Source organism: Psammomys obesus, unplaced genomic scaffold (genome assembly GCF_907164565.1).
Source record: "Psammomys obesus unplaced genomic scaffold, mPsaObe1.curated_primary_1811, whole genome shotgun sequence".
In the NCBI taxonomy this organism is placed as follows: domain Eukaryota; kingdom Metazoa; phylum Chordata; class Mammalia; order Rodentia; family Muridae; genus Psammomys; species Psammomys obesus.
Genome location: NW_026591086.1, coordinates 10,355,427 through 10,371,771, shown reverse-complemented (window position 1 = coordinate 10,371,771; position 16,345 = coordinate 10,355,427). Strand labels below are relative to the sequence as shown.

The 16,345-nt window shown below is 42.4% G+C and overlaps 1 protein-coding gene across 6 annotated transcripts in view; it reads right to left on the bottom strand.

The window, feature by feature from the left end:
- The window catches only part of Rcbtb2 (RCC1 and BTB domain containing protein 2), a 36,221-nt gene extending 27,009 nt beyond the window's left edge, over nt 1-9,212 (bottom strand). Inside the window, exons 1-3 of one of the 6 annotated variants that reach the window (XM_055609688.1) lie at nt 9,092-9,160; nt 5,910-5,992; nt 4,229-4,293 (exon numbers count right to left, since the gene is read on the bottom strand). In XM_055609688.1, coding sequence (XP_055465663.1) covers nt 4,229-4,270 — 42 coding nt within the window. In that variant the 5' untranslated portion in view covers nt 4,271-4,293; nt 5,910-5,992; nt 9,092-9,160. Of the gene's footprint in view, nt 1-815; nt 874-4,228; nt 4,294-5,909; nt 5,993-8,459; nt 8,769-9,091 lie in introns of those variants that run through there. The other 5 variants (XM_055609691.1, XM_055609687.1, XM_055609689.1 and 2 more) reach the window with 5 other exon arrangements.
- Between the last annotated feature and the right edge of the window lie 7,133 nt (nt 9,213-16,345).

The window sequence follows — 16,345 nt, the reverse complement described above, 5'->3', positions numbered from 1 at the left end:
AGTCTCTTTCTCACCAGCTATTAAAGAAACCTTATTAAGACCTGAGAGGGCTGGCCACTGCTTTCTGCAGATCTGAAAGAGGATTTATCCCTCCACCTTGGGAGCCAGCTGAGGATGACGGAGCTGACTCACAAGCACCCATTCTCATCAGCATGTTTCTCTAGGGCCCTCACAGACTACTCTAGCACAGTTCTTGAGCAAAGGCAGTCTCTTTCATAACACCATTGATGCCCTGGATGAAAGTTTGTATACAGTAAGTACTGATTAAATGAAAAAAACAAATGTTGACGGATGGCTGCAAGCATTTATTTCCAGCTCTTCTACCCATGTTTCCTCAGGCAAATTGCAAGCCTCTGTGCCAAGAATGATAGCTTCTACTTTCATACTTGGGACAGGAACAAAGGCTGTCTCTCCTGTTCAATTCTGAAGCAGTAATTACTATTTCTTCAGTTACTTTAACTAGCAGAGCATTTTGCAAAACAGTATCAGTGAGCATGCAAAAGTAAAACTGAATTTGAAATCTGGCATTGTTTTTAAACCACACCTGTACAAGAAGCTGCAACTATACAGATGGATAGAACTAGGTCTCTGCTCTCATCCTGTATTTCAGGAAACTGAAGACTTTATATGATGTTATATTAATCTGGAAATCAAGGAGTTCATACACACACACACACACATACACACACACACACATGAATTCTTTCTAGAGCACTCTGTCTCTTGGAAGAAGAGTGAGTTGTTCAAAGTTGGGCCACATACAACAGAACTGTGCTATGGTATTTCAGTCTAAGCATCTATTTTATATTACCTACCTCTTCATATCATGAAGGAATCTTATTTTCTATGAGGTTTGCTTTATTTTTTTTCCTTCTGTAAATTTTAAGAAGAGTAAAGTTTGAAACATAGCATAAAGAATCTAATGGAGGGATGGAGAGATGGCTCAGAAGTTAAGAACACTGGTTGCTCTTCCAAAGGTCCGGAGTTCAATTCCCAGCAACCATTTGGTGGCTCACAACCATCTATGAGATCTGGTGCCCTCTTCTGGAATGCAGGCAGGCGTACGTGCAGGCAGAACACTGTATATAATAAATAAATAAATCTTAAAAAAAAAAAGAACCTAAGGAGATGTTATTGGTGGTCTTTATGGTTTTTGCATATTATCTCTACTTTTAATAATAATCAGGACAAAGATTTTGCTACAGAATCCCACAAGATCAATTCTTTCAAGGTGTATGAGAACAGACAGAAGCCCATATGTCTACACATCACCTAAGTTCTGAGTAAAAAGTTCCCCTAAGGGCACAGCACTGGTGGCCTTGAATCTGTACATCACCCTCACAGAGTCCTTAATGGCAGCAGATGCAATGACTAGTTACTTACGAACTCAGCTGTTTCTCCTTTCAAGCATGTTTTGGGACTTTAATCCTGGCCTTTGCTTCAAAATCAAGTTGCTTCCTTGGATACCAAGAATCAAATGGTAAATTCCAACCAGTCCCTAAATACTTGTCTGTAAGTCATTATTCTGAACTTTCTTCTTGATCAACTTATTCATATATGCATAGTACCTAGCCCATGATCCCCTGAGCACTGAGATTCCAATAGGTGAATGACGTTCATTCAATTTGCAGTCCTAAATTTATTAAGATATGTTACTATGGAGGAGAATGTCAGGTATGATAGAATTATTGAATTAAAGACACAAAAAAAATACACCACCATCATCCCAGGAGATCATAATCTAACGGAAAGTAGCCACAGATAGTTCAAACACACCAGACGTGTGAGCATTTGCTTTTCAAATCTGTTAGACATCTAGATGCTTGGCAACAGTCATACAAATCCACCTTTTAAGTCTATGAGGAAACTATTACATAGGAAACTGATGGCTTAATCTAAAAATACGTAAGCTTTTTGAAGAAAATACTTAATAGCTGCATGGAATTATAGCATTTTGTTCCAAGATACTCATGAGACAATGTACAAAGGTTTACTGCACAGCACATGTAGGAGCCTTGATCACATATAGGTACCAGAAGTATCTATGTTTAAGTTTCCAACTGTTCTATGCCCACTGTAAGGTGGATTGGCTGAAGAGCTGGTGTGCTGGCCAGTATTTATATCAACATGGCACATAGGTAGGGTCATCTGTGAAGAGCGAATCTTAACCAAGAAAACGTCTTCATAGAATTGGCCTATGAACAAATCTTCAGGACATTTTCTTGATTTATGACTGATGTGGGAGGGCCCAGCCCACTGTGGGTGGTGCCACTGCTAGGCAGGTCATCTTGGGTGTATTACAAAACAATCTGGGCAAGCCGGAAGCAAGCCAGTAAGAAGCAACCCTCCATAGCCTCAACATCAGCTCCTACCTTCAAGCTCTTACACTGAGTGCCTGGCCTGGCTTCCCTCAGTGATGGTCTGTGATGTGAAAGTATAAGCAAAAATAAGCCCTTTTCTCCTGAAGTTACTTACAGTCATGCTGTTGTTTCACAGAACAGAAACCCTAACTAGGACAGCTGGTCATGAGCAAAAAAATGTGGGGAGTTCAAGGAAATAAGAGCTTTGCAATATTCCTCATTAAGATGGTTCCATTCCGGGGTGGTCCAGGTAACCCCCCTGAATATGCAATCGCTTCCTGAGCAGCTCTTACACTACGCAATTCACATCCTAACTACTGCTCCTACTTATAGCTGGCATCTCTCTTTGCAAAATGCAAGTAATGAGATGTTAACTCTGACAAGGAAAACACAATACAAGAAATACACTTGCTATGAAAGAGACTAAGGTATATCCTGTAAGTCTGAGTGTATGGCCTGGAACAGACAGGCTCTGAATCCACTGAGAAATGCACTTGGTAACCACACTGCACATGACCACAGCAAACTGGCAAGCTGTCACAATTCAGTTTAAAATACAGTCAACATAGAAGAATCACAATGACACACTGGGCATACCTAGGAAAGCAATGTCTTAAAAAAAATGCAATACCTTATCTTTTGAAGATTTCCTAGCTATAACATGTTGTATGTTTGCTGATTCTGTGAATTCATTTGTTTAATTTTATGAAATCTGTTCCCAGAAGCAATTAGGAATTTTTCTATTACCACAGTTTAAATGTGTGTATGTGCACACACGCATATGTGTGTGTGCGTCTATTTGTATGTGTGACAAGCACATATGGCAATGCAGGCCGGAAGACAGCCTCAGGTCCTCTGAAGCTGGAGTCACTTAGGATTGTGAGTCATGTAACAAGGGCTTGGAAACTGAACTCTGGTCTTAGCAAAAGCAACAGGCACTCTTTTTGCTTAGCCTTCTCTCCAGTTAGCCCTCTACTATCATTTTTAAGTCTCTCAAGCTCTATCCTTAGTTTGTAAGCTACTTTTATGAATTCCTACAGGGGTTCACCCACAAGCGTTCATGTCAGCATGTAGTTGAATTTCAAAATTTTGGCTTCTCTGTACACGATGCTAGCTTTATATAATTATTATAAAATTATTATAATTAATTGGATTTTACCTCTTTTGTTTTCTCAAGTAGAAAAAAGGCAAAGAAAGTAAAAGTTAATATTAATTACACGGAGGTGAGAATTTATTTTGCAGATTTAGTATAGGCACAAGATAGCAATCAATAGGCATGATGAAAGATGTGAAGCAATATGCACTGGATCCTGATGGGGAACAGTACCCACGGGATCCTGATAGAGAACAGTACCCACTGGATCCTGATGGGGAACAGTACCCACTGGATCCTGATAGGGAACAGTACCCACTGGATCCTGATAGGGAACAGTACCCACTGGATACTTTATAAACTTAAACTGGTTTGACTGTAATGTTCAGATGTGGTGAAAAAGAATAAATGAGCATGATGAGTTGGAAGCATATCTTCTATGACTATATTTTAATTTTTTTTTAATATTTAGGAACTAGTAAACATCCAAACAAAGCCTCTTATTGGTCATCATCTGTGAAGAGAAGCTTATGTCCTTATCAGGTTCAAATGCTACCATCCCAGAGAGCCCTTTCTCAACCCGCTAGGTGACATCAGTTCCTTGCTGACCCTGTCTACATCCTACATGCCCCATACAGTTATTAATGTCAGGCACCACACTGCCAGTCTCTCCAAGAAAGACTTATATGATCTCACTGCTCTCCTTCCCAGGTGAACAACAGATATGTTTCATGCAACAGAATATGCATGCTACAAGGCATGCTTTTTTTCTAACCTTGCCACTTTCTCCATAGAAACCAGGCAGTTCTTCTTCCATATGGACTCAATCCTGGGCAGTCCCTAAAGAAAAAGTATGTTGTAAAATCAGGAGCCCATGCCAGATACAGGTACACAGAAAATTGCTATCCTAGCAGGTGCCAGCATCCTCAGCAACTAGAGAGAAGTCTAGGCAACAAAAGAAGGCTTCATACCAAACAAAATTACTTTACTTCTAATTAACAGGGGAAATAAGTTCCAATATGGTGAATGGGTGATAAAGGAATTAAGCCATTAGAATGGCATTCGAGAGCTATAAGCCCTACAGGTAGTTTTCACTGTTCATAAACTCTTTTTCTTTTTATTAATTACACTTTATTCGTTCATAAACTCTTAAGGGAATCATCCTCCTGAAGTCTGGAGAGATCATTCCACAAAAAAAAGAGCTCCTTCTGTCTACAAGGAAATGAACAGAAAATTTCATCTCACAGATGGCGTTTCTATTGACAGAGAAAAACAAATTCTAGACCTTGGTCAATTTTTCTGAGACTAGAAAGTTGCAAATCACGGTGAAGACCAGACTTATTAATTCTCAGCTCCTGAAGAATGTATGAACTACTAAGCTGGAAAAAAAAAGGAGAAATGGATGAAAGGATGAATGAAATGAATGAGTGAACTGTTGAACCAATGAATGCAGCTTTGTTGCCCTGGACTTCAACAGTAACAACAATAAAAGGTCTGAAACAAAAGCCATCAAGTATGCAGCAAGATCACTTAGGTAATGCAGGGGCAGCCCTACTGGAATGTTGGGAAGAATAGTCCATTCCGCTTACTGAACTGGTTGGATTAAATGTAACTGTATGCACACCATAAGGGAATTACATATTCAAGCAGGAGTTATTCATCAGCACCAACCAGGATTAACCATAGCATTAACATTTCATGTTATTCGGTTAGTCAGAATTTTAAAAAATAGCTCAAGACTAATTACTAATATAAAATAAATAATCCCCTAGTTCTGTTTTTTGTTTTGTTTTGTTTTGAATGGTACACTTGTTCTCCACCATGTCAAAGTGACAAACAAAACAGAGAAAACTAACTTTCCCAATTTGTACCATTTGGACTGCGTGTGTGGAGGTTACATGTTTCTCACTATGTCACCTGTGTATCAATTATACTGTGATTATTAATTAGTGCTGTAACCACAAGCCTGGTGTGAAGGACACTGACAGGTAGACTAAAGGTCAGTGCCTCACTCATTCTTTGTGATATCCAGACCATAATCGTAGAAATATACGGCACGATCACTGCTTCCCTTTTATGATGTTTTGGTACCCTGACTAATAGGAACCGCCCAGGCAGATCAGAGCTTAGGGTGAAACCCACGAGTTGTCCCAAAGCTGTTGCTCTTAGACTCTCTCAGCAGGCAAGTCCAACCTGCCACCCACCAGCTACAAGCACGAGGCAGAGGCCAGCCACGAAGGTGGCCTAACCAAAACTGCAAAATTTCCAAAGACATTCTGAGATTTGTTTTGCAATTTTTTTTATAACTTGAGTGGTTCTCCAATGAGACCCTTGTAAATGATGATATCATTTTACAAGTCCGTGGTTGATTTCCCTGGAGCATGAAGTTTTAGTGTGTACGTTCCAGCTTTGTTATACAGAACAGATAGGAACACTTCCTCCACAAGCCTCTGTACCTGGTTGCTGGAGAGTTCTGATGCCCGAAATTTGGTCGGTCTAGATTCTTGTAAAGCTGTCTTCTAGAAAAGAATTAGCGTGACTAAAAATATAAACACATAAATAAATTCTATTAGAGAAATTGAAAAAAAAGCTATTTTCCAAAGTTAACAATCCATAATTTATTAAGAAAAAATGTTTCTTATATCAGTTTTCTTATTTTAAAAAAAAATACCAGAAGAGATACTCAAATATAAAATATTAAAATTTTAAAATGCAAATTTTGGATATTATACTTTTTGTAAGTTTCAAGAAAGGGCTTTAACAGTGTGAACAAGGAAACATATGCAAAGATACATACTAAAGAAAGTTAGGTTTCCATTTTGGTTTCTGAGACAGGTTCTCACTATATAGCCCTGACTGACCTGGAATTCACTGTGTAGATTTCTCTAGATCCATCTGCCTCTGCCTCCTGAGTACACGTGCTATCATGTCCAGGCACCAAGTAAAATCTAACTGAGCTCTTCAACAAAAGAGAAGCCATGTGACGTATAAAAAAACCCAAACTTCACACGTTTATATATACAGGAAGATTTCTCCTTGTTTATTTTTTGAGAGTGGGTCTTCTGTAAAGCCCAGGCTGGCCAAGAACTAATTCAATATGTAGCCCAGGCTGGCTTCAAACCCGGCATCTTCCTGAATCAACCTCCCCAGTGCCATGTTTATAAGCCTATGCTTGAACATGGCATATCTGTGATCTACTTCACTTAAATAAAAAGACCTCAAGGGAAGCACACTTTATATCCTAAAACAATTCCTCTCCATCAACGACTTTCTCTAAGTCCTCTAGTCAAGAGCCAATGGCTGCTTAGATTTGTCTGGCTCATACACAAGCTCTAACAGAGATCACTGACTATCATGACATAACATCACACCAGTCATCCCCCTGACTTAAATGTCAGGGGACATCGAGAAGCAATTTCAAGGTACAATAAACCAGAGTACATTGGAAGTGTTTCAGGACCCAAACCCCATCAATACTCTGTGAATGTTCAAGGCTACAGAAACTGTAACATGGGCACATATCCAGGGCACATCCTCCTTCTATGTACTTTCAATCAGCCCTAAAATAACACCAATATCCTGTAAATGCTGTGTAGATGGTTACCAGTCCCTCAGGCTTGGTGCCTATAACCACAGTACTGGAGAAGCTCAAGCAGGAGGATCCTGACTTCCAGGCCAACCTGGGCTACCTAGTAAGTTATTTCAGGCCAGTCTGAGCTAATGAAGCACAGAGTGAGATCATGTCTTCAAAGAAAAAAAATTAATTTAAAAAAGTGATATATCCTTTATCATTTAGTTAATAATGACTCCCCAAGATTCAATATGTTTAGTAAATGTTCTGTCTTGATATTTCCATTTCAAGGTTTGTTGAATCTATGGTTGCAGAATATAAGGATATAGAAAGCTGGTTATATAGTTTTTCTGAGCACATCTGTAGTGGTTATTTGGCTAGGTTCTCCTACACGAAAGACTCTTGTCTCTTTATTTGCTATGATGAGTTAAGCGGAAAAAAATCCTGACTTTCAACTCTTATCTATACACTAGAAAGGACAGTGACATCTGTCACAGTAGCAGTGTTGAAGGCCTAAGGATAGAGCATGGGGGCATTTCCTCCTAAAAGGATTTTTCATGCCACCATAAATGTCACCAGGTCGTTTAAATCAGAACCCACCTCTGCACTCTCAACCAATTTCCCATTTTTATAGCATTTAACACTTTCTGGCAAAAGTATTAAATGTTGTTTATCATTTTTCACAAGAATGCAGACACCAGAGAAAATGATCTTTTTATTCATTGCTAAATTCCAAAAGGTACAATAGCATTTACTATAAAATCAGTGTCACATGAGTCTGATTTCTGCACAAAATGTTTCTGGATTAAGTCAGATTTCAGTCTAACTTTCACTCATACAGTTAACAATTACTTTGTATGTAATGATTATGGGGGAGACACAAGAGACTCATACAAGTGTTTAATATCAGAGAGTCATCAGGTGCTACAAAGCCAAGGATAGGGTAAGAGGACGGAGAATCAGAGCACTAGCTCTGATGGGAAAGTTCTCCTCCCTCCCGCCCTCTCCCCCCCCCCCCCCCCAAGCTCTGACAGAGATTAAGTCACCAAAATCATCCTGTTAGGGTGGAAAATACTCCAAAGAGAGACACCAGTGCCTCCCCCTTCAGATATCAGGCTTTGGACTACAAGGAATCCGACTGGAGCTGGGACAGGATGGGTCAGTGATGTGCTGGACAACAGGCCTGGCCCAGGGCCGCTTATGCACATCTCTTGCTCTTTAAACCTAAACTTCAAGTCAGGACCTCTAGGAGGGCCTGGATCACTAAACCTTTCTTTGTTCCCCTTCCCAACGTGGCCACATTGACTAAATCTGTTTTTTCATTACGGTCTTGCCAAGTGGCCAAGCTTAGTCTGGGCAGCCAGGGCAACCGCTGGGTGTACTAGAAAGCATCTTTACTTTGTGTCCTTTGTGACCGTCCGGGTTAAATCTTTACCTTGTAAAGAACGGCAAAAAGTCGGCTCTAAACCTGTCTTCAACTCAGGCGGAAGTTCCAGCTTCGCCAAGGAGGGACATTGGGAAAGTTTTCTACCTCTAAACCTCTCCACTTCCGGCCTAAGCAGAGCCCAACCGACAGGCTGAAAACCTCAGGACCGCTCCGGATGCAAAGCCAGGCCTTCCCCGCCATCCCTCCACTTCAGGACCAAAGGCCCAGAGCATCAGCCGCCACTGAGTCAGTGAGGCGGTTCCGGGCGGAAGAGAGCGGAAAGACTTGGAAACAGCAACGCTAGCCCGCGCCACGGCGCAGGGAAAGGCTGGGGACACGGGGGCCAAGGGCCACGCCGGGCTGGGAGCGGGAATCCTCGACTCGCAGCCTCGGGGACGACGCCAAAACGGACCCCAGGCTAGGCCTGCGCGCATGCGCAGTGCTACGAGGACGCAGGGCCCGGGCAGGGACGTGAACCCAGGCCCGCGGCGGCGACGACCTGGCCCCACGGGCTCGCGCGTGCGCGGCGGGGCCCTGGCCCGCGGCCTGGCTGGGATGGCGTCGCGCCCGGCCGCGCGCAGGGTGAGGCCTTCGCCCCCCGGGGGGGCCCGTCCGCGCCCGCCGCCCACACGCAGGCTTACCTCCGCGCCGCGTCCGCCCCGCTCCCGGCAGCGGAGACTGCTCGCCCGCGGGTCGGGAACAGCCGACGCTTGGCGCCTCCCCTTGAGCGGCCTGGCTCGGCGGCGGGTCGCGCTCGGGTTCAGCGAGCGAGACTAGGAGAGAAACGAGGGGAGGGGAGGAGAGTTCAAGGGAGAGGGGAGGGGGACAGAAGCAGGGAGGGGCTGGGCCCCTCCTCCGCCCAGACTGGCGACCCCCTTGCTGCAGCCTGGCGACTTTTGGGGGTCCTGTTTACCCAGCGTTGTATCTTAGTGCCCAGATTTCGGGGAACCTGTGCCTCTCTAGTTCGGGGTCTTACATTTAAAGGCGTTTTTTCCTGCTTACTGCGAAACGAGTCTTAATTGTATTCTGCGGTGTGCCCGTCAAGTCTTACCGGCCGACCTCGTGGAGGGTTGTTTGAGGGCCCGGAGATCTGTCGGGTTTAAAATGAAGGAAATTCTGTCACCTGGGACGATATGGAATGAAACCTGGAGGACGTTAAGCAAAGCAGGCGCAGGACAAATACTTACGGAGCTTTTAAAAAGTCAAGTCTACCAACAGAGAGTAGGGAGGTGGTTACTGGGACTAAGGGAAAAGGGAGCCCTGGAGCTACTGATCAGATTTCATTGAGCATGAGCACGCTCAAGAAAGCTACAGTACTGCTTAGTGGCCACGGTTTTGAACTGTGTACACTAAAGATGCCTAAGAGAATAGAAACGGTTTTTCAGAACAGGGTCCTCTCTGTTAGTCCAAGTTAGGTGCAAACTCCATAGCCTTCCTCCTGCCTCCCCCAGATAGATAGATAGATAGATAGATAGATAGATAGATAGATAGATAGATAGATAGATAGATAGATAGATAGAAGATAGATAGCACCATATATATATATAATTTTCAGAGGTTTGGGTAACTTGCCTCAGGGCATACAACTAGAGGTGAGGCCAGGACCCAAATCCATCTCTTCATTTCATAGGGCCTCATTTCTTTCCAAATGACTTAGAAAAAATGGGTCAGATAATAAAGGCTTTAGTGGTGTAGCTGCAAGCTGGGTCACAGGATCCACAAAGGGCTTTTTGGAAGAGGATTGACCGCATGATTCTGTGTCAAGAGCAAGGTCACACTGTCTGGAGGCTGAAAGCTCAGCTTAGGACGAACACCAACAGTCCTTGGACTTAGTGTAACAGTGGACTGGGCTTAAAGAGAAGAGAAAAATGAAATCAAGACTATATGTGGAAGATGAGAAAAAAATGTGCAATTGAGGTGTCGTATAATATTTTATAGGTCCAAAATCTTTGCCTTTGGACTGTTTAATATTTTGCAAAACATGCTAATAACAAAGCCTAAAAAAGATAAAATATTTTTTCATTTCATTTAAAAATATGTTTTTGAAGATCCTAAATAAAACAAAAAAAAATAGGATCTAACAATAAATACCATGATTAATACGGGTGTGGTTTCAGTGGTATAAGTATGATACAATGGTAAGAAAGTTATTGTATTCTGGGCAATGGTGGTGTACACTTTTAATCTCAGCACTCAGGGAGGCAAAGGCAGGCAGATCTTTATGAGTTTGAGACCAGCCTGGTCTACAGAGTGAGTTCCAGGACATTCAAGATTATACAGAGAAACCCCATGTCTAAAAACCAAAACGGGGGTGGGGGAGAAAAGGAAAAGAAAGTTATTCTACATACATAGGTCAAAGAGATAGGAAAGTTCTGATTGGTTACCTAAAGTGATAAAGTGTTCAATAGTCATTTCTGATCAAAGAAACCTTTAGTAAGTGGCTACTTTCAGTCAATAATAAACCTCTGAAGAGTATACCTAAGAAAAGCAGGGATGGAGATGGTGCTTACGCATCATGCTGTAATGTAGTACGATAAAGATGGAATATGAGAACTGAAACTGGTGAAAATGTTTTAGGTGATGTAGTTCCTCTTCAGAAAGTTTTTGAGACAAAATACTGAACACTGACCTTGAACTTTTGATCCCAGTACCTCAGCCTCCAAGTCCTAGGATTATAGGCATGCACTACCGCCCATGTTTCCTTTCCGATTTTTCATGAGTTAAATTTGAAGGCATTTGTGGATGTCTGTTGGAGAAGGTGGAGTTGTCACGGAGCTAAAATGACACTACCCACTCACAGGGCCACTGTCCAGTGGCAGGCTCTGGAAGTGACCTTTTTGATTATGTAAAGCTTGAGGGAAAAGAGAACATCTGAGCTCCTCCCAAAAAGGCAGGTGACATTTCAATTTCTTCTTCAGCTTTTTCTCCCTTGTGCCTGAAACAGCAAGATGCCCAGACGACGGTTCAGTAGCCCCAGGCTTTGGAGCAAATGCTCTTGGATTTGCACAGATTTCTGGTCAAGGGTGCACTCTAAAGTGGCCCTTCCCAGTACTGGAAGAGCAAGGAGCAAGGTTGAGGACTTGGTGCTAGGAGAAGCATGAGCAGAGCAGGTTTCAACAGGCAGGTTTTGGCGCTGAGTATTGTGTATGTTTATAGTACAATGTTGTAGCCTAATTTACACCAGTTTAACATCACAGCCTGGATCAAGCTCTCCACTGAAACAACGATCGTTTACATGCTTTGCTTCATATGTACTTCTGCAGACTTCAGACCAAAGCAGACCAGCAGGATTGGGCTTCCCCAGAGCAGATACCATCCAAGTTGTTCCCGCTTTGGGCCTGACCTAAGTGTACTTTGGAAGCTTAAGGAAATGAACTGAAAGCTTTCAGAAATATGGATAGATGTCCAGCTACAAAGTCAACATATCATCAGGGAGGAAAAGTAAAACTACCCAGAGCAAGACAAAGTAAAGGAGGAAGGAGTCTTAGGAAGTAGTCTATTCTAAAATTAATCCACAAACCTAATTAGGTGCTAGCAAAAAGCCTAGGATTACTTAACTGCTTTAAAAATATAACAACCCTAGCTTGTCAGAGGAAGACATTTCTGGTAGACAGTTGGTTCGTTGATTTGACAATCTCACAGTTAGGAACTTAATAGTACGAGAACATGTAGAAGGGTGGTCACTGCAGCATTGGCTATAGCTGGAGAACATGGCATTGGTCCCCAGGCTGCCATCACCTTAGTGTGGGTAATTATGAAAAGAAATGTACTGATCACATGTCTTGAAGTCAAGAAGCCCAAGGTAGCATGACCAGAGGACCTGGTGTCTGCTCAAGATTTGCTTTCTGCTTGGTGGACAACATCTTGTTTGTCCCCACATTGTGGAAAGGATAACACTCTTCTGAAGTAGTTAAAGGGGTGAGGGAGCTCCCTGGTGTCTAATCTCTTCCCTTAGGACTTTAAACACTTCCTATAGGACCACTGTGTAATTTTACCACATTGGCTACCAGTTCTAACATATAAATGAGAAAGGACACCACTATTCACATAATAGCACTTAGAGAAACACCTGTATGTTCTATAGCCCACTGTTTAGATAAGTTAAGGCATGGCAGAGTAAAAGACACACTTTTTAATTAACTTTAGGGAAAAGTAAAAATATGTTAAAATAGAATAATTAACAAGGAAAATAAAATCGGGACACATTCAACAGTCAGTTCTTTGTCAACCACCATGTTTTATTACTACTTTCCTCTCAGCACCACCATGCTCCTTTGAAACATCTTAGTCATCTACCAATATTGCAGTTGAATAGCTCTAAAAGATAAAGAATCTTAAATTTTCTAATCAACATATTACAGCTGGTTGTGACAGCACACTCCTTTAGTCCCAGAACTCAGAAAGGCAAAGGCACAGTGATCTCTGTGAGTTTGAGGCCAGCCTGTGAGAACAGGACAGCCAAGGCCACACCCATAAAAACTAACACTAGTTTCTTGGCCATGAAACACTCTATTATAGTCTTAAGTCCTCACATACTTTTAAAAAGTCCCACAATTCATCGGCAAATTGACTTGGGATTGAGATGAAGTCAGGCACAGTGATTGGGTTATAATCCTCCTCACATCTCCTTCTTAAACCCTAAACTCCATCTCCTACCTCTTCTGTTTCATGCTACTTATTAATTGAAGACATCTAGTTACTTGCCCTCTGTTTTTTCCAAAATTCAATTTCCCTAAATACATCCTCCATGCTCACAATAAATAAATAGATTTAGAGTCTTGATTGAATTTATTTTTGTTTAGTATTTTGTTTGTTTGTTTTTTTGGCAAGCTGATTTCTAGGCAGCAGTGAATCCTTCTGTCAGTGGCATGTAAGTAGGATCCTTTCTTTGACGTTGGTAATTGTTGATGCTCAGTGTAGATGGTGGTAATGGTAATATTGTATTGTTTCTGGTTGATTGGAATACATTCATAAATAGATGCCCTTCCTGGATGATTCCTGGTAACAGGAAAAGAAGAAGCAGCATCTGGTTCTTTTTCTGGTTAATCTCTTAATTTTCAAAATAATGGCTTGATCTATTGGTATTCTGCAAGCGTCACTAGCCACTAGGTTTGTAGGTGTTTGGTATTGCCATGAATTAAAATATTTCAGCCCCCAGTTTCTTTCAGAGATCCCTGATTTTTGCCTAGATGGTAATTGAGCTCATCATAAAGAAGAATTCATAGCTTCTGAGTTGATCGCACCAGGCCATTCTTACTTGACAGTATCTAAGGCAGGCACCTGACTGGTACAGGCCATAGACCTGTAGTTCCAGGAAGTCCACAGGAGGCTTCTGGAGAGACACCCATCACCCACTTACCACATTTCTTTCTCCTGATTTTCTCCTGTTGTCACAAGGGGACTTGTGTAGGGTGCTCCTATGGAAGGATGGGATAGCCTAGTGACACGTGATACTAGTACTGAGACCTAGATTTGATGACAGGCTTTATACAGACCATTAGAAGCCACAAATACAGTCAAACACAAATGCACATGTTTAGACCAAAACTTTCTTGGAAATACAGTCATCTTGATGTCAAGAGCAGGTCTCTCTCACTGGTGAGATGTTGGCTAATTTCTACATTCCTGTATTTTTCTATAAGATTTAAATTTCCACGGTGTGATAATTTTAAAAATACGATTTCAAGTAATTGATATTTATTTTATGATACTTATTATATTTTCCCAAAGACATAATTGCATAATAAAAGTCCCTTTTTGACAGGCATGGTAGTGCATGCCTTTTATGCCAGCACTCAGGGAGCAGAAGCTGGTGGATTTATATGGGCTCAAAGCCAGTTTGGTCTACATAGTAAGACCCTGTATCAAAAACTTAAAAAATTAATTTTAATAAGTCATTTTTATCTGGCATACATGACTTTTTTTCTCCTGGTGTGATCATCAGGCAGGAAAGCCTTACTTCCAGAGTCTAGCCAAATAGCCAGCTCCAGGTTCAGTGAGAGACTCATCTCAAGTCATAATGAGTAGAGAGCTATAGAGGAAGGCACCCAGTGTTTACTTCTGCTTACACACACGGGTCCGTGGGCAAGCACATCTAAATGCACATGCACACACACACATGCATGCTCTGTCACACACACATGCATGTTCTGACTCTGTCTCTGTCTCTCTCTCTCACACACACACACACACACACACACATGCTGTCCCCCCCCACACAAATGCAAGGCTTCCGGAACAAAGTTTTTCTTTCTGCAGCTATGACTCTGCATGACAGATTGCCATTCCATCACCCAGTGACAGACGACCCTGAATCAGCATTGCATGCTCTGATAGCACTGGGACAGCTTCTGTGACAAATTTAATGTAGGAGGTTACTTTGCTCTCTTGGATTTGGTACTGAAGTTGGAAAATGCCAGAAAGACTTGACATGGGTGTGTAAAGACAGTTCACAGAGAGTTTAGCAGATGGCATAGAAAAGAATGAATGAATGTAGGGTAGCAAACCAAGAAAGGGTTGGAGGAGCCCAGGCAAACCCAAATAATGGCTTTGAGACAGAAAGAGAAAGTACTGATTAAGCAGATACTTGCGTATGGAGTCCACAGCCTCTGCCTGTTCACTCAGAGCCTGAGGAGATGCTTCACAGAGCTATTAAACTCAGCAGGGGCAGGAACATTGAGAACAGCTTTTCTCTGTCACTGCCAAGTTAGAACTCTAGGGAGCAATAGTTCACATCAGCAGCCAGTACAGATGCATCAAAACTCCCAGCCAGGTCATCTGCTGGCTTATGCTTTAGTTAGATAAATCCACCCATTTACCTGATGAATGGCAGTAGGCATTACCTCCCTACTTACAAACAGAGATGTGGCCTTGATGTCAGAAGGAAACAGTAGGCCAGGAGTCCCTGGGCCATATGCCAGCCTTGGCCTATGAAGTGGTTGGTCCTCACAGATTTACCTTAGAGCACTCATGTGTGACCTCTGGAAAGGGTCTCCCATAAAACTGTGTGTGTGCCCAGATTGGAACAGATTGCCTTCAAGTTTTATCAGGGTAAAACTATGCTGTCTGGGGGCTTCTCTCTAAAGGCAAAAACAAAACAAAACAAAGCAAAACAACAAAACAAACAAAAATCCCGATCATGAGCAAACCAACCCAGTTTGCTGTGAGTCTGTCACGGGCACTGTAGCAAACCTGCCACCCAAAGGGATGGCTAAGACTGTCTCCCCTCCAAGCCAGTCACCAGAGAGGATCTCAAGACTGCCCTGCCTCAAAAATGCCGCCCTCACTGGGAGAATTACAACGCGTGGGTCAGTGTGCCAGTTTAAGAGCTCCTATTTGTTCATACTCCATTACTTAGCCCAGTGTTGACTCCATCTCCTCTCTGGACATTCCTATCTGCTGTGCTACCTCCTAGCTAGGAGCCAGTGCTTCAGCCCCAAGTCACTAAGGAAACCATGGGACCAATGCCTCATCACGTTAGCCCAGCTGATAGCATGTTTCCAAAGCTCCTTAGTTACACTCTGAACTGACGATCTCAGGCATACCTCAGTGGAAGGAGGAAGAGAACGGACATTTTAATTCTTTTTATACTTTGAAACATTTATACACATGGAAGCTGGGAAGGGACTCGGTTTGTAAGGTGCTTGCCTCACAGACACGGGCTGTGATCATGCGTTGCCATAGTCTCAGTATTCAGGTGGTGGGTGTGGGAGGATCAGAAATTCAGTCACCCTGGGCTACATCAGCAAGCTCGAGGCCAGCCTGGGCTACATGAAACCCCATCTCAAATAAATAAATAGCCAGGCATGTTGCTTTACACCTTTAAAACTAGCGTTTTGGAAGTTAAGGCAGGTAGATCTCTACGACTCCAGAGCCAGACTCATCTACATAGTGAG